Source organism: Passer domesticus, chromosome 10 (assembly GCF_036417665.1).
Source record: "Passer domesticus isolate bPasDom1 chromosome 10, bPasDom1.hap1, whole genome shotgun sequence".
NCBI classification, from domain to species: Eukaryota; Metazoa; Chordata; class Aves; order Passeriformes; family Passeridae; genus Passer; species Passer domesticus.
Genome location: NC_087483.1, coordinates 24,411,458 through 24,434,419, shown reverse-complemented (window position 1 = coordinate 24,434,419; position 22,962 = coordinate 24,411,458). Strand labels below are relative to the sequence as shown.

The 22,962-nt window shown below is 39.0% G+C and overlaps 2 protein-coding genes across 12 annotated transcripts in view; one reads left to right on the top strand and one right to left on the bottom strand.

Annotated features, from left to right (window-relative positions):
• G6PC2 (glucose-6-phosphatase catalytic subunit 2) overlaps positions 1 to 12,945 on the top strand; it is a 33,258-nt gene extending 20,313 nt beyond the window's left edge. For 3 of the 9 annotated variants that reach the window (XM_064434565.1, XM_064434573.1, XM_064434562.1), the window contains 2 exons: positions 7,624 to 7,682; positions 12,818 to 12,945. In XM_064434565.1, the coding sequence (XP_064290635.1) occupies positions 7,624 to 7,680 (57 nt within the window). In that variant the 3' untranslated portion in view covers positions 7,681 to 7,682; positions 12,818 to 12,945. Of the gene's footprint in view, positions 1 to 7,623; positions 7,683 to 9,181; positions 9,302 to 10,638; positions 10,779 to 12,817 lie in introns of those variants that run through there. The other 6 variants (XM_064434572.1, XM_064434564.1, XM_064434561.1 and 3 more) reach the window with 2 other exon arrangements.
• Positions 1 to 22,962, bottom strand: part of ABCB11 (ATP binding cassette subfamily B member 11) — a 54,669-nt gene that overhangs the window by 3,339 nt on the left and 28,368 nt on the right. For 2 of the 3 annotated variants that reach the window (XM_064434545.1, XM_064434544.1), the window contains 18 exons: positions 22,513 to 22,637; positions 21,560 to 21,734; positions 18,868 to 18,981; positions 16,829 to 16,939; positions 15,780 to 15,905; positions 14,775 to 14,978; positions 13,366 to 13,536; positions 12,797 to 12,995; positions 11,963 to 12,041; positions 10,893 to 11,028; positions 9,218 to 9,376; positions 6,490 to 6,594; positions 6,235 to 6,396; positions 4,297 to 4,500; positions 2,217 to 2,458; positions 1,951 to 2,107; positions 988 to 1,185; positions 13 to 219 (listed from right to left, as the gene is read on the bottom strand). In XM_064434545.1, coding sequence (XP_064290615.1) covers positions 13 to 219; positions 988 to 1,185; positions 1,951 to 2,107; positions 2,217 to 2,458; positions 4,297 to 4,500; positions 6,235 to 6,396; positions 6,490 to 6,594; positions 9,218 to 9,376; positions 10,893 to 11,028; positions 11,963 to 12,041; positions 12,797 to 12,995; positions 13,366 to 13,536; positions 14,775 to 14,978; positions 15,780 to 15,905; positions 16,829 to 16,939; positions 18,868 to 18,981; positions 21,560 to 21,734; positions 22,513 to 22,637 — 2,874 coding nt within the window. The remainder of the gene's footprint in view (positions 1 to 12; positions 220 to 987; positions 1,186 to 1,950; positions 2,108 to 2,216; positions 2,459 to 4,296; positions 4,501 to 6,234; positions 6,397 to 6,489; positions 6,595 to 9,217; positions 9,377 to 10,892; positions 11,029 to 11,962; positions 12,042 to 12,796; positions 12,996 to 13,365; positions 13,537 to 14,774; positions 14,979 to 15,779; positions 15,906 to 16,828; positions 16,940 to 18,867; positions 18,982 to 21,559; positions 21,735 to 22,512; positions 22,638 to 22,962) is intronic. The other variant, XM_064434546.1, reaches the window with a different exon arrangement.

The following is a 22,962-nucleotide window of genomic DNA, read 5'->3' as shown; positions in this document are numbered from 1 at the left end:
ACAGGTACTTACATTAGGCAGAGACATGACAAAATCATGCAGTTGAGCCTTCTGGGCTGCTTCTATGACTTTTTCCATCGTTGCTTCTTTTGTGTTACTGCCATATTTGATATTATCAGCAATGCTGCAGTCAAATAGCACAGGCTCCTGTGACACTATTCCTATTTTTGATCTAAGAAACTGCACGTTTACGTTCTTTGAGTCATGTCCATCTATTAACTATGAGGAAATGGAAGAAAACTTGAAACATCATTACAAAACAACAGCTTGCAACACCCAAATTTCATAGCAAAACTAAATGATTTAACCATATCATTAAAACACAAACTACAACTGATTTAAAGTGATTGGTTGAATTACTTGTCTCTGACTCCTTTGTGCATGATGTGTGTTTTGTGGTATGGCTTTCATCCATATCACAAAATACAGTAGACCATTTGCTCAACAGAAGTCCTAGTGAACTAATATTAATTGCTTAAAGTTAGGCACATGCTTTATTGCCTTCCTGACATAGTGATCACCACACACATTTTTCCCAAGATAAATCAATCTAGATGGGTAAGTATTTACATTAGGAAAACATATAAAAGCTTTCTTAGCTATCAGTAATTGAATAACTGGAAGTTAAATCTAGGCAAGTTCCTGGCTCTTTGTTGCTCCATTCAGACTTGATTTTGCTTGTGCTCTCACAATTAAAGCATATATTTGTATGTTTCATACAGGAGCTACCAAGGCAAATGCCTATGGCCTACCTAATGCATAAGAGTGCATCTGAGGCATGTAATTCTCTTATCTTGTCTGAATATATCTGATATAATACTTGGGAACTGTCCAAATAGTCCACCTCTGTCCTTTCGAGAAGGAGAGGAAGCCTCAAAGTGCACATGTATGAGCCACCGCTGCGAGGCTGGACAGTAGGACCCAGGCAGAAGGCCCTTGGAGTACTGCTGAAAACCAGAGCACAAAACCCATATTTTCTTTGCTTACCACACTTCCTTTCTCAGGGTCATAGAAACGCTCCAGAAGTTGGACACTGGTGCTCTTACCACAGCCACTACTTCCAACAAATGCCAAAGTCTGTCCAGGTTTAACAGATATAGAGAGTCCTTTCAGGACCTGAATATCAGGCCGAGAAGGGTATGTGAATTTACAGTTAAGAAAGTCAATGCTTCCCTTGAAATCATCCTGGTGGAAAAAAAAGGAGAAAGATGTTATAGTGAGCTCGAGCTCAACTCTGAATTGTAAGTACAAGACAACTCTACCTCAGACCCATTCTTGCATCTTTTGCTTAAAAATTGACATTTGTACTTATGAAATTATCTCAGGAAAAGGGAAAAAACCATACTGGAGTAGCTGTCCTAGAGGTGAAGCTGTTAGTCATAACACTGTTTCTCTCCTTATGCTTCCCTGCGTGGCACTGGTCAGAGGCATAAATTGGAAATGGCATTGCCTTGCCAATGTGCATATTTTTCATTTTAATATAGACACTGTGTATAAAATAAATAATTTCAATTTTCTGGGTCTGACTTTCCAATTCACAAGAAACTAAGCATTTTCATTCTGTCTGACTCAATAATTCTTTGTCTCCTTATGACCACCCCCCGCCAGTTTGATGTGAATGGAAAAACCTCCATTATAATCAGCAATAGTAAGGTTTGCCATGAACTGTAAAGCAGGAAATAAGAGCTTGCTGTTCTGTGAGTCATCCAAATCAGTTCCATTCCAATTTACAGGAGTTTTTCACTGACAAATTCCTAATGGCTGACTTTATATTACTCTTTCTGTCTAGTACAGAGCTTGCTTCCAAAACAGCAAAGACAAATAAAAATTTTACAATCAGCATAACCTTCTCGCAAAGCATTGATTCTCATTGACTCCTAAATCACTAGTGCAACATCCATGCCTGTAGTGAGCTGACTGACATCACAAATTACGCATCTCCACTCTTACCCATTTTTCCCCTTTTTCACTGTAAACACTGATTTTAGGAAGCCGATCAATCAGTTGAAAAAAGCGTGCAGCAGATGTTTTGGCTTTGGCATAGTTTGGGGTGTAGGAAGAAGCTCTTCCCAAAGCAGTTCCACTGGTGACAATTGCAGAGATCACCCTGTGGGGAAAGGGGAAAAGTTCATTCTTGGAAAGCAATCAGGAAACTGAACACCACATTGAGTCCAGAACCTCTAGAGACCTGTCTGTGGCTCTGAGCAGGCTCTCACCTGAACACAAAGCTGTAATGGAGTCCTTCATTCTCAACAAGAAATCCCCCATATCGGTAAGAGACAGAGTTGGCAATGAACACAATGCTCTGGGCAAAGCCAAAGCAGAGTCCATACACGTGTGCTTTTTTGATTGCACCTCTGTAGGGCATATCCAGGTGCTTCTCAAAATTGTCAATAAACATTTGCTCTTTTCCTATCCCAGCTACTGTTCTGATGTTAGAGAGAGCTTCACTGGCAATCTGGAAGAGAGGAAAAAAAATTGGGTAAAAGCTCCTAATTTTTACTTGGAAATGTAGAGTGTGGTCTCACAAGTGCATGATTCTTTCATGAACTCAGGACACTGATGCAATATATAAATTCCTTCAGACATGATACAGACTGGCCCAAACATCAGACAGCCTAAAGAGAACTTTTCCTACAAGAATTTCTTATTCATTTCCTCAAGAGCAATGCTCTGCCTGTTCCACTGGAGCTGTTACTGTGAGCACATTTAGGGAATCAGGCACGTGCTCTCACTTGTGACTTATTTCACATAATGTGAATAAATGTGACATCCACAAAAGGAAAAATTGTTTTAGGAACTTCTTTTGTTGCATGGATTTATTAATTAAATATGTTTATTTCAATTGTTTTGTGTCACTTTTAGCAATAGTCAAAGAGGTAAAAGGGATAGCATCCCCAACTTCCATTTCATAAATTGAATCCACTTGAATTTAATAAGTTTCTTCACCTGCTCACCCTCCCTCCCTCTCACGTCCAAAAGGCTGGTGAGGTGGAACATACGAATCTTCAGTGACACAACTTCCAACATTTTTACCTTGTACATAGGTAAAGAGTAAGCAAATGCTTGCCTATGCACATAGAAAAATGCAACACAGGAAATTATGATATAATCACCACAGAAACTTGTGTGGAACTTTTATTAGTTGTAGGCTTCATATTGTAATTTATTGCCAGTCAGAATTTCAGTATATCCCAAGAAAAGAGTACCACAATTTCATCTACAGAAGTAAATTGATGGCTTGTTTGGTCCTAATTTCACCATTTTAATTTCAAGTAATTTTACTAAGAAATTGTTTTAAAATGCTGTCATTTGCTTGGACTTTGATAGTAGATTCATAATGTAACACATTGCTTTGGGAGGGAAGTGTGGTATTATAGCTTATGAATGTTTTCAGCATGTAGGAAAAGATCTGAATGTAGACAATCAAAAATCCAGTTTCAGGGTGGTTTTTTTCTGACCAAAATTGAGAGTCAATGCCTTGCATTATCATTCAATGTGAAGGAACAGATAATAGGTATTTTGAATTGGATTGTGCAGACTTTTTCCATGTTTAGCATGGCTCATGAGCAATCACTTTGGAAGAATTCGGTGTTTTTAGCATTTGGGTGCAGTACTGGCAAATAAATTAGAAAATAACACCAGACAATCAATCATCACCAAAACTGCTGAAGCATTATTTAAAATATGACTTCATCATAGCTTCTGGGTTGTTCTATTGAGTAAGAGCTGTTGTCTTGACTCATTAGTGAAGTTTCTCTCCTTATCAAGAAGTATTTTGATTTAAGACTTTTGTAAATAATTAATTATTCTGGGTGTGGGCAATTGGTCAGGTCCTAATTCTTAAGGTGGCAAGGGGTATGAGCTTAATTCTTAAGCTGGTGTGACCCACCAAAGGAACAAGTGTCCTCTCTAAAATCCATGTACTGATTTGAGGTTCAGTGCCAGATTCTCAGGTGCGAGCATTTCTAGGTGAACAACTATCACTGCTTTCTGAGGACAGCTTAATCACAGGTCATCAGCAAATGGGAGTTTAAATAAAACCCAACAAAGGTGAACCAGACTGCCGAGAGATCTGTGTCTACCACTTCAGTAACTTTTGCAAGGTCAGTCACATTCCATGCAGCAAGTGCTTTTGCAGTTAGGGAGTTCCCATTGCTGTTTCAATGGTTTAACAAGCTGAAATATTGCAACTTATTCACAAAGCATTGCCAGTTTCATGACATTTGAATTACTGATGGTCCCCTTTCATCTAACAGTGACTGCAAATATAAATTGGTCTTTAAACAGCATTACCCGTCCAGTAGCTTCCAGTGCTTTCTTGTCCTGCGAGGCAAATCCTGTCAGCATTTTAGCCTGCACAGCTCCAGATAAAGCCAAAAATGGCAGGAAACACATTATTACCAAACTCAGTTTCCAGCTGAAATAGAAGGCAATGACCATGGCCACCCCAATGTTAGTAAGGGAATTGACAATCATTCCTATCTGCGATCCAGTTGCCTTTGAAGAAAAGAAACAGACATCATTGATGTATACTTCAAAAACAAATTAAACAGATCTTCCTATAAAACTTTAGAAAACTGTAAATTAAAATAACATAAGACACTAACAGTTGGACTGCACTGGAATTTAGCCAGTCTGGATATACTGTTTCCAGTTAATCCGATCAAGAGCAGGACTGCAAATGTCCAATACTTCTTTGATTTTTTCCAGTTTTTCCATTGAGAACTTAGAAAATTGTTTCTAGTGTTTGTGAGAAATAAAATGTAATCATTGAAATGTGTTGCCTTGGTTCCCTGGAGAATCACTCATCTGAATACATTGTTCAGCCTCTACATTTATCCATGTCGATATAAATAATCAACAGGACCATTTTATAGCTTAGCTGTAGCACCTCAGCAGTGCTATAATCAGTAAGTAACATAACTGAAAAGGGATGAAACAAAGTTGTATTTCTGCCTATCCTTTTATTAAGGAAAAATGTTAAATACAGCTCTGACATCATCTTTATTGAATACATTTGTCTGCTCCTTATGTACTTCAATGATGCTATTTTTTCTGATAGAATTATTTACTCAAAAGTAATTTTCTTTCATAGCAGTAAACAGCAATCTAAATAGGAACTATATTGCTATGTATTAGAATAAAAATGTACATTTGATACCCTTGATAATTTTCAGTCAAACTCATTTGCTGGGTATGAACTTGGCAGCACAAAATGCTCATCATTTCCTCTCTGACCCGCAGCAAGGTCTGTGTCAGGCCGTGAAAGGTGCAGGGTGCTGTTGCACAGGTAGCTCTGGTCTCCCTCACCAGGGAGGGTTGGCAGGCTGTGGGTTGGATGGCTGTGCCTCACTCTTGTGCTTCAGAGATGTCCCTTAGGACATCAAATGGTTCAGTCAGAGTTTTACGAGTTTATTTATTTCAATTAAAAGATACCCTGTGAGGTTTGCAGCAGTTTTCCCTGATCCTGTAGAAATTGCTACTGACAGGGCTTTTGGAAACCTCTTCTCTAAACCCCCCGTTAACTTACAATCTTCAGTCAAGCTGAAACATGGCAATATTTGCAACAAAAGAAATCTGTACGTCTCCTTCCTTGTTTCTAGAAAATTGCTTGCATTGCAGCCCAGCAAAATGGCATCTGACTTCTACCTAAGGATCTGTTCAGACAGGGGACATCTATAACTCAGCATGATTTAACCCTCAGCCACTAAGGAACACAATGCATGCAGCTAGTGTCTCACTTTCCCAAACACTGAAACTGGCTGCAGGATTCCCAGCTGGACCACCAGCCAGCACTGCAGAAGTGGATTGTCAGTTTAGATCAAAATTGCCACAACATGCACAATACCATGCTGATGGAAAACACAGTTATTAATGACTGTCACTAACATATTATTTTGACATGTTTTTGAAATAAACACTTTAACATTGTGGCAAAAAGCTAATTCTTATCCAGAAAAAAAAAAAAATCAAACTTCTGCACTGGGTGTTCCTTCCCATTCCATTGCTGGTTGATATTTTATTGATTTCTGTGTTCTTTTTTTGTACTTTCAGGGTATACCATATACTATTATTGGTTCCATGGTGGCAGAAATAGTTTAATTGGCTTACCAAGAACTGATCTACACTGATCTGGCTTGTTGCATGGTAGCTAATTTCTGTGACAACATGCCAAAATAGGCCTTCAATCAGTGTCTATAGCAAAATGATTCATAAGGTGCCAGGTCTTACCCCTTGGACCTGTGAGGCATCTGTTGCAAGCCTGGTAGTCAAAGCACCGGGGCTGTTCTTCCGGTCATCAAACCAACCAATGTCTTGCCCAAGCATAGCCTGGAAACCAATTTTCCTTAACCGTCTTGTAAGCAGCTCACCAGCCTTGGCAAAGGTGTATCCCTGGGGTACATGAGAATAAAAAGACTGTACAGAAAGAGACCACCGAGAAAGGGTGCAAAACCAAAAATATATATGGCTAAATTGGACTATTACCTGGAGAAACTGTGTGAAAAATGAAAGAACTCCGACTAAGACAAAGAGCACACAGACACCATTGATCTGGTTTTTTTGTTTTTCTTCATCAAGAATGGAGAAGGTCTTTGAAAAGAAATAAACAGAAAGGTTAGTTTTGCTGTGTGTGACATATGTACTTCCCAATTGCCAAGTGCAGAAACCCATTCTGCAACCAAAGCCAGAACACAGAGTTCTCCCTCACTCCCTGCAAAGGTCCGATTCCTTATTTTTCCTAAGGTGACCCTCTATTAAAACATAAAGGGATTTACTCCTGTTAACCAACGAGTTCAGTATGCTTGGTGTCTGCACACACTACTCCTATTTGTGGCCTACCCCTGGTTATAATTAACCACTCACCCCCCACTGTAAATAATGATAACCAGAGCATAGCAGTGTAGTAAACAGCATAGCAACAAAGCAACAACAGTAAAATCTGTCCTGTAAAATCAAACTATCCCAATTCTGCAGCTATCCTAACATGGTCAGTTATGTTTTTAATCTGTGCTCTTTATTAAAAAAGTAAAAAACCACTGATCATGGCAACATGCAGCATGGACAATAGCAGCAGGTTTATAAAAAAGATTTGTTGCTGAGGTGTCCATATTCAGATCATATAAGTCTCAGCAGTTGTAGTGTGGACTCTCATCTAGAGCCATGGACTCCATGCCCAGTAGGAGTAAGAGCACACCTTTCAGCTGGGTTTCACTGGAAAGAATCCATGCTCTGAGACAATTCCACAGGGAAAACCAAAGCATAAGTAAAAGAAACTACTGAAAACTTTGTTCAAAAGGTACATACACAGTATTATCTAGCTCTTCACTGACTTTTTGGGACTTATTTCTGAAGACCTTCAGGGCAGACATAGCTAAATTTATCCTTTCACTTCATAGCTGTGGGGATTTTTCCCTCACTTCCCCAGCATATTTGTCCCAGAGTACAAGCCCACGTGTCTGACACAACAACACTGCAGATATTTGGGCAGATCTGAAAGCACATGTATATTCCATCTGCCTGACTGCTTTGGCATCAGACAGAAATATTTTAAATTTATGAATAATACAACACAGATATTGGACTTCCCTCATGTTCATTATGGCTTGCTTTTTCTTGCAGCCTCTCTTCTTTGATAGACTGAGGCCTTCAAAAGTAGAAGTTCATCCTTGGCAATGAAGGTTAGTATCATTAGCCCTAGACCTCTCAAGGTCTAGAATACTCCTCTCCAAAGGAATCAAAGGTAAGATTCACTGTGGAATGTGTACAGCAGTGTCTCACCTGCTGTCTAGTGAAAGCCACAGTCCTTGACAGGAGGTCTGGACACTCAAAATGTGTTTGGAGGTGGCACACCTATGCCTAAAGGCATTGGGCAGAAATGTTAAGTGGATCAACAAGGATGGAACATCCTTTTTTCTCCTGCTCATGGGATCTTACTTAAATGCAAAACTGGAAGTAAATGTGATTCAAAGTTCTAAGCAACTTCCCAGTGAGGAATGTCTAAACAAAACAATACTCGCAAAAAAACAAACAACAAAAGGTCAATCTCTTTTTTTGATAGACTGCTGGCACTGCTCTTAGAATCCTTTTCTACCAGGAGCTCAAATGCTGGGTCTTTCATTCACTCATTCCTCCATTTGCTTTTTCCTGCCTGTAAGGTTTTTGACCTCCAACATCTGTCTACCTTTTAGGGCATATATTTTTGCACCCATATGTACCTACCATGACCTATGCAAGTGAGTGGGAAGCACAAGTTTTATCCTACATCAGATGGGTACCAAAACCACAAAAAACCCATGGCATTCCCATTTTGTTCTCAGTGAATGTGTTGTTTACTTAAAAAGATACAGCTTGAACAGATGGGATTTCTCTAGCCTAATTCTTGAAAATTCAGGACACTTTCCTAGGCACCAGTTAGAGCAGCGCTGAATATCTTCAGGCAGCCCTGCAGTTTCCCACCAACTTGGCATTTCCCCAGAAAGCTTTTACACAAAAGGGGACACATCCTTTTTTCTATCACCACAAGTTTTTGAAGAAATAAACAGTCATGGCTGAACTTGACAAGTTTCAAGAGAGGTGGTGGCAGTGGATCTTGACAATATTGTATCTTTTATTGAATGTTAAAGTTTAAAGCACATTCCTACTTCCTGCTTCAAAACCTATTGATGCAAGCCTACTCTTTGCTGGTGGCTGTGAACCAAGATAAAATTACCTACTTCTCCCTAGGCATCCTGCAGGAAGCAGGCAGCAAAAAAGTGCTTGAAATATGTAATCAAAAAAGTGAAGTATTTTTTAGATCTGATCCAAAGCTTTCTCAAAGGCTTTCCAAGTCTCTATAATAAAATTCTGCAGAGAATGACCTTTGCCTCTATCTCTCTCCACTGTACCTGCATGTGAGGTATTTTTTGTCTCATCTAAAATAAAATGTATGCAAGTATAGAAACCCATTTCCAACAGTTCCTGGAAAATGAACAAAAGAGATAATGAAGAACACATGACAAATGCTGATAAGCTTACCCCTTCAAAGAGCTCTAATGATAGTTTGATGACAGTGATATTTATATCTCTACTGAATAATTGTTTACAGGCAAGAAGGTTAACCCCATTTTCATTATGAGATCTAAAGATTTGCCAAAACATGTCAAGTTGTGCATTATATATTCACTCTCCTCTGTTTCAGAGCTAAAATACACTTTAAAATGTTACCATAACATACCCCAAGAATCTGACTGAATAACAAAGCATAGAGTGGACTGACAGCTCCATTCACAGCTGCTGCCAGAGATCCAAGCAGCAGGTATGGCCATTCAGAGGCATTGTATTTCAAAATTCTGGTAAATGGTACAGGCTTGGCATCTTCCTCCACAACAGATTCCTAAAAAAAAAAGGTTGCATTTCCAAAGTGAATGCATTCCATCAGTGATGCATCCCTTTGACAGTGAGATAAAATAGTTAGCCAAGTTTGTTAAACTAGTGGCCCAAACAGCTGCTCTAGCTTTGGACAGGAGGGACAGAGACAGCTGCTGTCTGGAGCTCTTTTGTGGACCTAATAAGTCAAGTTTACTTAAAAACTTAAAGTAAACACTTAAATAAACAACAAACTTTACCATCCCTGGGGGAAAAGAGAGATATTGATATCTTTTGCAGCCCTAATTGTTCCAGCTGCAGAGGTTATTTACAATCAGTGTGAGATTTTCTGCCACTGAAACTCAGGCCATTCCCTTTCAGCTGTCTCCAGACAAGGAGTGATGAAATATTCAGTGCCAAAACTTAAATTCCCTCCCCACAAGCAGCTTTTTCTGTCACTCATTCAATCTCTTAAATACCATTTTAAAGTATTGTGAGTGACCACACTGATCAGACTGCATCAAATTAACAGTATGTGATATCATTAAAACAAGAGAGATTTCAGAGTGATAGCTGGATTCAGGCTTTTTACATGGTAATTATGCCTCCCTTCTGTGAAACATCCTCAGACTATATGCTGAGTTTCCATAATTATGCCCAGTAAGGGCAGAATATTCATCATCAAATTATAACTTATCCTTCAGTTTGATTTGTGCAGAATTTTTGTAACACTTAGTGTGCTCAGCCCTGCTCATCTCCCTCAATTCATATGACTAGAAACAGTCAGACAAAAAACACACTGTGTAAACCTATCTTTTGGAAATATGCAGGGATGAGTGACAGCACTCAAGCCCTCTATTTATTCACAGAATAGGCTTGGCAATAGCAAGAAGGGTAACTTCTATCTGCTGCTCTCTGTACTGAACAACTGTGGCCATGCAAATTGATGCAGGGAGCTTCATAGGAAACCCGGTGTGCACATTCCTACATATTCTGTTTAATTTTAAGGCATGCTGGCCTTTATTTTCTATGCCAATTGAATGAGGATAATGAAGCAAAAGGATTTTGAGTTAGGTTCCAGTGAGGGTGTCTCTCTGCTCAAGTCTCCAGATGATTTTCAGATAAAAGTGAATTTGTTCTTTACTGAACAGGAAACAGTGCCATTTGTATTACTGAGTGCCCATTAATTATATTTCACAGACTGAGCAGTTTGCTTTGTGTCATTTAATTCAGCTTTTAGGAATGTATGTTTTTCAACTAAATCTACAACATATATAAATTTACCAACAGGTAGAGAGCAAATAGAAAAATTTCTCTGCTAGAAATTTTATATGGATCAATAATCAAAACAGCCATCAAAATGCAGCCTAGAGTTTACAGAGAGACAAGAATTGAAGCTGTGATTTTGTTTAAGGAGAGAAAAGGATCAAGCCAAGATGTACCTGCCAAGAATTCTTAAGCTACAAGCACATAGGTACAGGTGAGCATTAATGAGTAATATAACCTATTCAGTTGAAAAAATCATGCAAACTATTGGACCTGACCTTTTTTGCTTTTCCATCATCTTCTCCATAAGAAGGCGTAAGATAGGTAGACTCTGCAGAATCTCCTCCAATAGACAGTGGAGGGTCAGGGATCACATTGGAGAGCTGGGATCTTGAGCGCTGCCGAAGTGAAGCTCTGCAGAGAGAACAGAAATGGCCTGCTCTTTACAGCTTAGTAAAAACAATAATTGCTTGCAAAGCAGGTACAGTTTTCATGTCAATTAAATCAAAATGCACTGAAGTAATTCATAGGAATCCCACAGACATTTTCTTACTTGAATATGTTCTCTCAACTTCTTGGGAAGAAAATATCTCACCAACTGGGACAAATTCTTTTCAAAATCATATTCCACTCACACCACTCAGACATTGTCTTAGATGACAATGTACTGTGTATTTGTTAAGTAAAACTGTGGTGTGTCCTACTACATTTTCACAAGTTATTAAGACACCAAGTCAAATCACTGTTACCACTACCAGTAATTCAGTCTAGTACAACAGGAAACTGAAACAAAGCACCTCTCTCTCTGACAAAACATAACTGTAATGTAAGAGATGTATTCATTTGCACATGCCTGACATAGGCTTGCCTGGAAGAAATAGTAAGTGTCTAGCTACAAGAAAGTCTGGCTGTAAAATACTTTAACTTTCATCAAGTAGGAGCCATAATAGAAATATGCTTGTGGATTGCACTGATTTCTCAAATAACTGCACAAGTAATTTTTCAAACGACTGGACAGAAAGTGCATTAGATATTACAACTAAGGCTGTATGTTAGTAATATCAAAACCAGAACATTAACAGAGTAGATCAAAATTGGAGAGAATGTGCTATGGATAGAAAAGACCAAAATAAACAGCCTTGCTGTTTATCCATGAATTTCAATCAGTAACATTACTCAAGCTATTTCTTTGCAAGAGAACTCTCAGTAAACTGCTTGCAGCCCTTCAACCCTCTTTTACCCAGCACACAAAAAAGTTAGTTATTAGGATTTTGGAATAGTGGGATGAAGTAGAAACATTGAGAGTAGTCTGGAAACATTGTGGTTTATAACCATTTTTAAGACTCACCGCAAGCTGGCCTGATAGCTTCCCCTGGTGAATGACTGGACATTCTCAAGATTTGGCTCAACCACATTATTCTCTGCTGCTGCAAAATACAGTATATAAAGCTTTGAAGTTAGTGCCAGAATTGAAGACAACCTAAATACACTGTGGTTGTGCAAAAAAGTGCATATCCTCCAAGTTATAAATGGAATACTTCGTAGAAGGAAAGACGTGTAATATAACCGTGCTATTCAACCTACATGTTTCACAAGTTTTATATTTGTATTTGACATAATGAAGTTAAGTGAATATTAGCCCAATGACCATCTCACTTCAGATGTGACTACGAAAGCATTTTTACCTATTTTAACTCTGCAATTGCTCACTTATTTCAAGATAATAATATCCAATGCATGTTTCACAAAAATACAACAGATCATCTATTGAACCTTAATTTCCAGAAGCTTTGATTCAAATCTGCCTCTAGCAAAACAAATAGGATAACTTCAGCATAGTCTGTAATGTGCCTGAATTGCAAACACAGCAGAACTGGACTTTTGGCACTCAGTGGAGTTATAAAATGATGGATACTTCAGGTCAGAACTAACATTTCAGGGCAGACTTGTATTAGGAAGGTCTTTCAGTGCATATGCAGCAAAACCACTTTGGCCAGGGCTATCAGTGTATTGCTTCTATGAATGATAAAATTCAGCCATAAAAGCAGAACAAAAAAAAACCAACAGTTACTAGCCCTTATAAAAAAGAAAAAAAAAAAAAAAAAAAAAAAGAAAAAAAAAAGAAAATCTGCATTCTGTGGGATTTCACATTATTTTTCATAAAAGAAAACAAAATGCTTACTTTGTGTTTCTTCTCTGTTAGGTGCTTCTCCTTTGCTTTGTAAGGTCACCAACATGAAATAAACCCCTTTCCTCTGCAAGAGTTCCTCGTGAGTTCCTCTCTCTACAGCCCTGCCGTGCTCAAACCCGACGATGACGTCGGCGGCTTTGATGGCTGACAGGCGGTGAGCGATGGAGATCGCTGTGCGGCCGAGGCGAGCCTGAGGGAGACAACAACAGCCCCACTCCCAGCACAGCACACCGAAATGCTGCCAATGAGCTCTGCAACCTAAAGGCTCGTCAAATTAACTGGAGTCCTTCTAGTGGGTTCAGCCCACTTCGACTTTAGCTCCATCCACAGCCCACAGAGAAGCATCTGTTTCTGGGCAAAGGGAGCTATAGGTGTCTGTTGATGTCCCAAGGTAAGTAAAAATTATTCTCAGTCCATAATGCTACGGTTCTACTTGTACTTATAAAACAGTTAAGACATGTGTCTGACTGATTTGTTGCAGTTTAGGAGCACCCTCTGCAGAGTGCATTATAAATAACTTCTGCCCTTTCGAGTCTGATTTTTGCTATACTGTAGCAAACCTTATGAAGTGCTTCTTGGACAATTGCTTCACTTTCATTATCCAGTGCTGATGTAGCCATATCCAGGAGCAGGATTTTGGGGTTTCGCACCAAAGCTCGAGCAATAGCTATCCTCTGTTTTTGACCTCCACTCATCTGGCTTCCACCCTCTCCAACATGAGTGTCAAATTTCTGTGTGAAGGAAAAAAAATTGAAGAGATGAGAAAAAAGCCTGTTAAGATCCTGATGAAGGTATTGGTAAGAGGTTTGGTAAGAGGTTTCAGATTTGTCCTTGGAGTAGACTTTAAACAAAAACATTGTAGTGTAGCAGATTCAAAGAGCAACAGGTGAAATAACTTTTCTTCATAATGTACACGATAATTTTGCCTGAATCAGGTTTTCAACCCCACGCCAAAAGTATGCACTGGCCAAAAAGGTGAGATGTTCTGGTTCAGCTTGCAACAGCTATATCAGCAGAAGCTGAAATGGAGAGGAATCACTCACCCTCTCCATCAGATGACTCACAAGCAAACTTTTCCTGGCCTTGTCTGTTGATGACCTGTAACTCATGAACACTGTGTCTGTGATTCATGGATACCATGCTCTGGCAGCATTGGGTTCAGGTAAAGAATCCTGACATATTGAGAGACAGGATCACAGGATCATCACTTAGAGCTAAATCTTTTTTATTCCTCCATTTCTATGAAATAAATAGGGGCCTTTGAACAGCCTTTCAGTGAATAGTTTCCTGGAAGCCTTGAAATGCACAGATGAAGGATAAAGACCAGACAATGTACTAATATTAGTTAATGGTACTTGAATCATGTCAATAACATTCACTGTTGTAACGTGTCATTTTCAGAAGCTACTTGGCAAAACAATATTCTACAAAAGTAGAGAGCTTGGGTAGTAACCCAGTTTAGGCTTTGTAAGGAGGAATTATTGAAGCTCTGTCATCATCAGGGAAGAAACTGGAGAAGGAACCTCCAGCTGGCTTACAGAGCTTGTACAAGGAGGTGAGGTTGTGAGTGTCAGTACGGATGGGTGAAGTAACAAATGCTAGCTAGTGAGAGGCTGAGCTCTACATTGCTTTTGGCCTGAACAAAAACATCTCCAAAACATGAAAAATACAAATTTTAAACCATGCTATGATTATTACCATGATATTGAATGTTGTGTAAATGATTCCTGAGGAACTAATACTCAGGGTTGTATTTTGGGGTGGGGAGTTTGCTTTTATAATACCATGGCATACATGTAGTAAGACCTAAATAATGGTAGTCAGAGGAAAGGTTGTTTCCTCCTGTCTGTATTAATCTTCTCTCTATCCACTTGAGCATAAATTGCTGCAGGCTAGGAGGGACAAAAGGACAAAAATATTCGTTTTTGCTTACCAAATTCTTCCAAACACCTTCCAAGGCAGAGCATACCTGTGGTAAGTCCATGATGAAATTGTAAGCATTGGCCTGTTTGGCTGCTGTGATTATGTCTTCCATGGTAGCCTCGTCCCGCCCGTAGCGAATGTTCTCTGCAATCGTGGTGGCAAAGAGCACCGGCTCTTGTTCAACTATGCCAATCTGTGAGCGCAGCCACTGGATATTCAGGGAACGAATGTCATGGCCATCCAGGGTAATCTACAATTAGAACATGGACACAAAATCAGGAAAAAAATCAGGGACATTATGCCCTCCACTTCAGAGACAAAGAAAGACACAGTGGAAGTGAAGGGCCTGTGATGCAGTGTTTCCATAACCAGCATAAAAATCAGCTTTCAGATACAGAAGGTGGCAAAGCAGTGGTAGTAGTGCTGGCTCTTGGAGTTGTGCTCTTTGATTTCCTTTCCCATTTCTGCTTGGCATCAGAAATAAAACCAGGTGAAAAGTAATCATGAAAGTGATGATTATGTTATTTACAATAATTTGTTTCTTTGTTTTTTATATATTCAAATACAGGTCAACATGTATGTGATTATGTGTTCCTATTTGATATAGGAACACATAAATGGAAGGAGATTTTCAACAGCTATAATTTGTATTCTTAGCCAAGCCATTACTGAGTGGTAATTGCATATACTGAAGTGATATTATGGATTAATGTTTAAATGTTCAATACAGTGTTTTCCAGAAAACATTTGTCACTCCTGAATTATCATTTCTATAGGTATTGTTTTTTCACAGATTTAGCACTGAATTTTTATTTTCTCCAAACAGTTTGCTCTTTCACATAATTGTTTTTATAAGACTATTAAGCACAGTTTTATAAAAGAAATGTGCAGGAAGATATTTCACTAATTTAAAAAATAATTGGCAAAAAAATAAGAAGGAGGAAGAAATGAAAAGGAAATTAGTACTCTTCCTTCCCACCTTGGAGAAGAAACCATGCCATTCTTTCAGTTTCTGGGGCCAGAGAAACACATTCTAGGCTGGGACACTCACCATGCCATCAGTGGGGTCATAGAAACGCTGGATGAGCTGTATTGTTGTACTTTTCCCAGCTCCACTAGCTCCAACAAAAGCTGTTGTCTCTCCTGCTTTAATCACCATATTAAGGCTATCCAAAATCTGGATAGGAAAAAAAAAAAAAAGAAAAGAAACAGAATCTATCTATTTTCATTCTCCCACAGTCATACAACCAAGTGAGTATATTCTGTACCTTAAAGATTCCAAGCAATTTTACAAAATTCAGAAAAAGTATTGTGAAGAAAGACGATAAAGCAAACCACATATGTTTACACTGTTTGAAGACTTTGTAGATGCAGAGCACTCATTTCTGCAACAGGTAGGCAGATTTTGACCTTTAATTGTTCCTGTTGTTCATCATTAAGAACTAGTCAAGTTAATACACTAGAGGAGTTATTAAATTATATTCCCTTTAAAGAACACTGTGTGTGTATTGTGAATGTATGCTACAGCAAAAATATTAAGAATGTAACCATGAAAACATGTGCTTCCCTATTTAGAAGTAATAGCACTATTACTTGTCCAATAACATGCTTTTCCAAGGAGAATTTGTCAATTCAAACACAGGAGTAGAGAAATAGAGGGATATACAGCCTACACTCCTGTTGCTTTCCTAGCCTTTTAATGGGTCACATGGTGCATCCCCAGGGCAATGGAAGAGTTTTATAAATCTCCTTGCACCATTCAGTTAATTACTTTGTGTTCTATCTCCCACACATTGATACAAGGGCATCACTGATTGCACGAGAAGCTGTACACAGGTGAATTTGCCCAGAATTACTGGGAGTTTATGTTCAGCAGCAAGGAATATGCAGATGTGGCAATGGATATGTCAGAATGGTAAAATAAGCCAAACAGTAAGCAGAAGAACACTTTAATGGAAGAATTATTCAGTCTACTTTTAAGCAAAGAGTCTGGGCTTCTGGAAGACAATCTCTATGGAAAATCTAGAAACTGATGGCAGAACCAGGATATTTTTCTTGTTTACAATAATTGTGTTCACAGGATGGGTGATGAATAATTACCTTTATGTCTGGTCTGGATGGATAATTGAATGTTACGTTATGAAATTCAATTTCCCCTCGTACTTTATCCAGCTTGTAGCCATCTTCTGACATGCAGTCAATGGTGGGTTTCTAGGATGAAATTTATTGGGTTATTTATTTGCTGTGAAACAGTCAGCAGTGATGCAGTAGATAAATACAATACCATACAAAGCCATGGCACTTCTGTTTGAACAGCACTTGGCTGCATGGAGCCAGCTGCAGGCTCTGCCCCAGGGATAGCAGGCAAGGGACATGGAATTGAGGGCCAGAGTGATGGGGGAGTTGCCGCTGGTGCATAGCACAGACAAGAAGGATGCACCCTCTTCTCACTGTAGGCTTACTGTAAATACCACAGCCAACCACTCAGGCAGTTTTTGCTGGAACTGAGTAGCTGACTGACAGAGGCATTTTGGCTAAGCTAATTTAGCCAGCTCCTCAGGGATAAAATGGCACTACCTGACTCAAAAACATCCTCCCACAGCACTGAACAACCAATTCATTGCTGAAAATCTTCAGGCCTTGCCACTTGGCAATTAAAACATCTATCCTTGTGCACCCAGTTCTAAGAGCTGAAATACTGAAGTTTTCCTAGGAAGTGCTTTAGGTCTCCCATACTTTTGGCCAGGTCTTGGGTATTGTGGACTGCTAGACATGAGGAAAGAACTAAGAGAAATTTGAGGAATCACAAAGAAATAAAATTTTCTAAGGATAGATTTCTGAAGCATGGAATACAAACAGTAAATTAAAACTATAGCAATGAATATTTAATAACTGAAATGTGAATGCATTTTTAATATAGCCTAACAGACTGAAAGGAAGGTTAAAATGAGAAAGGTGTATGTTCTAAGATGTTAAAACCAGCTACAAGACTGGTTCAACTTTAGGAATATAACTTACTTAAATTCTGATACTAATCTATGAAGAAGTTTCACTGATCCTGCAAATGGGAATCTCAACAGGACTAGCTTTAATGCCAGGGCAGAGTTGTGCTTGTACTGTCTAATCACAAATCTACAAATGTGGCAAGCAGATGGATCTAATTTTGTCACCCTTTCTCTAGATAGATGAAATGTGACGTTGGTTGCTTTTTTCCCCTAAGGTTATATGACTCAGCCTTATCCCAATATTGTGATTAATCGTTACTGTTGAAACTCTTTATGATTTTACATTTTTTCTCAGAAAACCACATCCCTAATTCATCTCTATTTTCAGTTCATTTTAGAGCTTTAGCTTATGAAGTGTATATGTTTTTTCATTATTACAGAAGTTTGAAGGGTTACTAAAAACTGTTAGCATTACCATAGCCTTATGTGCTCTGTAGACGACAAGCAGCATTTTAATGTGTTTGCACAGCTTTCAGGACAACAAAGTTTGTCAGTGAACAGAGATAATACACACTTTAAGAAATCAACATTGCATTTCCAACCACTAAATTTATAAAGCTATATTTATAAAGGTATCAAGAAAGGAATCAATAAATTTCAGTGGCATCTCAGGGTCTCTCATACAATTATTTCAAGTATCTGTTTAGATAATATTGTGATTAACATTTATGACAGCTGCATGACCAGTGCCTGTCCCATTTTTGCTCAGGGTAGCTCTGGGACAGGTGACTTCACCGCTAATGCCAACAAAGACACAGCTTTTGATGCCATCTGGAGGCTGGGAGCTATGGGTGGTTGCTGCAAGTTTGGTTGCAGAGTGGCTATTACTGCCTGCCAGTACACCTTCCACGGGCCAGCACTGATAAGTAATTGCCTGTAAGGAGAAATGGGAACAAGGAACAGTAGCAGCTGAGGTAAAGCTTCAGAATTTAGAACCAGGCCACTTAAGAAATCTGTTCAATGCATTCTCTGAGCCCATGTGCATCTCACTGGACTTTTCTATTGCACAGTCAATTTTTCTTTAATCAGATTCCTTTTTCCTCATTTACACTGCAGATAAAACTAGTACCACTTCAGGCTTATTTCATTGTTTTTGCACTGCAAAGTAACACAGCTTAGAAATGCATTACTTACTTTATCTATTGTCTCAAAAATGTTTGTTGCAGCCCCACGACCAGTGGCAAAGGCTTCCAGACAGGGAGATGCCTGGCCAAGATTTAATGCTCCTATTAAAACACCGAAGAAAACCTGAAGAAATGGAAAAAGAAGTTAACAAAATATGACATCACATTTTTATTATAGCTTACAGCTTAGACAAGCAAACCCAACTATAATAGCTTTATGACTTCTCATGCATCTGCTGAACTGAAGTGATTCACTACGTGAGCATTATTAGCCAACAAGAAAGCAAGGTATTTTTGCTGTCTTTCACAGCTCTGCTTGAGGCTGAAGTAAAACAACTCATATTTGTCTTTGCCTAAAAAAGTATGCATCTAGGTATTTACTGAGATGCCAGTGATGTATTTTTAAGCCATCTGAGTTTGACTGGGTGCCTTTTCCTTGTAACAAGGTCTTGAACAGGAATTGGTGGGATGTAGATTATTTCAGGGATGCCTTTTGCCAGTAAGGAAAAATAGAAAGGAGCTTAAAACACTGTATTACAATCTTTGTATATTGCAGCTCCTGTCTCATCCAATACTCACAAAGCTTACTTTTGAAGGAAGTACCTGCTATAGAGAATATTTTTTCTCTGTCTTACAAAGAAATTAACTGTAAGGGTTGCTACCAACATTAGATAAGCCACTTTTTGAGGTGAAATTATTCTATCAGTGTGGGTGGACAGTTTCTACAGGTAGCACATACCCAGTGGGCTCACAGTTTTAAGTCCTTTTCTAAGAACCAAAATGAAGAGTTACTCACTAATGACCCCCTTCTGAAAGCCCAAGGACCCCCTGTTTGCCTAAGCCTAGGACAACATGAGAGAAAATGAACAGCATCTGCTCTTCCTGGGAAGACTGACAGACAATAAAGGCAGCTGGATACAGTATTGAGTATCAGAGGACCTGGAGTCCAAGAATTCAGCCTTGGTGTGTGGCCTTGCAATCAGAAGCAAGTGAAGCTGTAGCATATCAACTAAAATACACAAGTGTTTGTTCAAAATTTCCCAGGAGTTGCCAATACTTCATTTCTATGAAAGGTTTTTATGAAGGTTCTTAAATATAGACAGGAACTAAGACTGCAAATGCTGGCAGGGGCTTCAAAGAACAGAACACTGGAAGGTGGTGAACATAAAAAAGGTAGAGGCTTATTTAGCACTTGTATACCGCATAGATGCAAATTATTTCATTGTCTTTTCTGCATTGTATTGTAAGTACAGGTTATTCTCCTCAGTGCTACCATGTAGGGTGTGCTTTTGAACAGTTTTTGACAGTTTTTTTCCTAGAATTTGCTCTGGTTTACTTCTCCTTAGTATTTCAATTACAGAGGTGTTTTGGCAGAACAGTTTATAAGGGTTGGACAATATGGAGTTCTATGCCTGTCAGTGTCCCTCATGAACATGAAGGAGCATGTTCTGTACACCTGGCAGAAGAAGAAGGGAAGGCAATACTTAGTACATCTCAATGCAGTATGGGAGGTGTATGACTTTTTGAGTGAGCAGGAAAAGCATATTTCAATGGTTTGTATCTAGAAATTCCCCCTCCTCCCCCCTGCCAAACTAGGAGTGTATGGTAGGAAAGATGAAGTAGAAGAAAATGACTGGAAGCTGTGAGGAAGGGCATAAGGGAGGCTCTCTCCATTGACAGCTACAGTTTTTCAGCTACAGGGTAGCTCCCCACTGTTTGCCATTTGTCATTTGGAAGCACTGGACTATAGTTACTGTGAGCAAGGCAAAGAAATTGCTCATTTTGTTTTTCACAGCACTACCTCATATCAACTATGGGTATTGAGAACAGGTGCAAATGTTTTCCTCCTTGAACAGAATGACTCAGATTTACAATGTTCTCAGAGTAATTTGCAAAATTCCATTTAGCAGGAAGCTTTGCACTGTGTACAGCAGGTGGTTGGGAACTCTCATGGTGTGCAACAGGCAGAGAAGGAGCAAAAGTAGATGTCTCATTAGAATACCCAGAACTTACTAAGGTTCAGGAAAAGTTGTTCAAAGTTTGGACTGGAGTCTGCCATTTGGGCAGTCCTGACTTAAGCAACTAGCCAAAATACCTGTAGATGTTGGCTTTGTTGCATTGAGGCCAAAAGTGCCTAAAGCACCTACTATGCAGAAGTGAATGCATGAGTGCCAATCAGGTCAATGTAGTTTTTGTACACACTGCAGCAGCCACAGCCAGGTGTGTTTTGATCTGCATACATGTTTACATGGCCTTTGTAAAAACAAAACAACAGGAAATAGTTTCTCAAAGGAACTCAAAACTGTTCATGAGAAATTAGATGTGACAAGACTTTCTTTAGTTAGGTGTCTCTTTACCTCAGCATTTTTCATCATAAAATTCTTCAGAAAAGCCAACATCCCAGAAGCCCCATGCTGACCCACAAAATGGAAAAGCTAGTTTCAGGCCTCTGGCAATTGTGTGGGCTGTCAAATGAAGGCATTATTATGATAACCATAGGTAATATTCAAAATACTTAAAATAAACATAGAGGGTTTTTTAATCTTATGCAGTTGTGTCATACATATAGTGAGTAATGATTTTTAAAAGACATAAATAATTTTTGTTACCATGGAGCCACCAGATACCAGAACAGATATGTGTTCCAGAATTATTATTTTAAAGAAAAGTCCAGAAAGGTTGCATCAAGCTAAAATGAGTACCTGCAGAAGAGTGCCAGGTGAATATTCTTCTTCCTCAAGGACAAGTTTAGAGCCATACCAAAAGGCTAATGCATAACTTAGAAAAATTATAAACCACATGTAACCACTGAATAATCCCATTATCATTCCTTTTCGAATTCCCCAGTGCTGAGCAAATACCAAGTTTTTATCGTATCTGTAGAAAGAGAGAAAAATAAGAGGGAATTAAATAAATTTGACAGAAATTTCAAAATTAGCAAAGATCATATGAGGCACCTTTGATGACTCAGCAGAATGTCCACATATAGGGTTGATACAGAATCACTCTGAGGTGGAGAGCACTGCTGAAACCAGAAATGCTCCCAGATCATTAAATCCTTGTATGTTCTCATGTAATAAGCACAAGAAAAGCCACACTCATTGCAGATACCTCATCATGGGATGTGGAGTTTTAGCAGATTAACACAGGATTTGAGAATCTGGCCAACACTCCAGAACACATCCTACAGCCATATTATATTTTCATAGAATTTAAGAGAAATTTGCAGAAGAAAAACCTGATGTTTTTCTAATGAAAAATGATGTCATGATTAAATGCCATCATGAGGATGTCCTGATGGAACTAATTCTCCTACTTAGCTTGAAAATACTCAAAGTTTTCAGAAATGCTGCAAAAGTGATATATCAGACAGCGTTTAGGGGAAAAATTGACAGAATGTTCCTACAAGTAAGCATGAAATGAAGATAGTATTGCTGGTGCTTTATTTTACTGACAGACTGAATTATAAAACTAATTCTGCATACATTACTTGAAACTTAAATTTCTGAAACATACATGCATGTAAGTTTCAAAGCTACTAGACAGTCATAGTTGTAGAATATAGAGATTAATTGTTATGAATCTGATGTGCATTACAGCATTACATCGCTTCAGGAAAAAGAAATCAGAGACCTTAGAGTTTGCTCAAACAAACCTTTCAACTTCTTTCTTCTCCCCACCAAAAGCAGCCACTGTTCTGATGGATGAGAGCACTTCATCAGCCACAGCTCCAGCTTTTGCATAAGCCTTTAATTCTCGGCCTGTTAGTTTTGCCACAGCCTACAAAAGCATAAGCAGTGCTGGTTACACCTGAGTGTCAGGTACAGAAAAGTACAGAGATGAGCAATGCTGGCTATCACCCTGTGCTGGCTGCTCTGCACTGGGTCACCTCCTGCACTCCAAGCAGGCTTTTATTAGGCATGCTGCACACTTGAAGACTTAGGCCTTCTAGTGCCAGGGCATACACCTTTGTAGCATATGTTTTGCAACAGCTCTGCTCCAAGTAGCTGGAAAGAGCAGCTGACAACTCCTGTTTTCCCTGCCTCCCTCCCTCCCTGCTCTAACTAGGCTGAAGCAGATTGCATTCTGAGGGTTTGTGCACTGT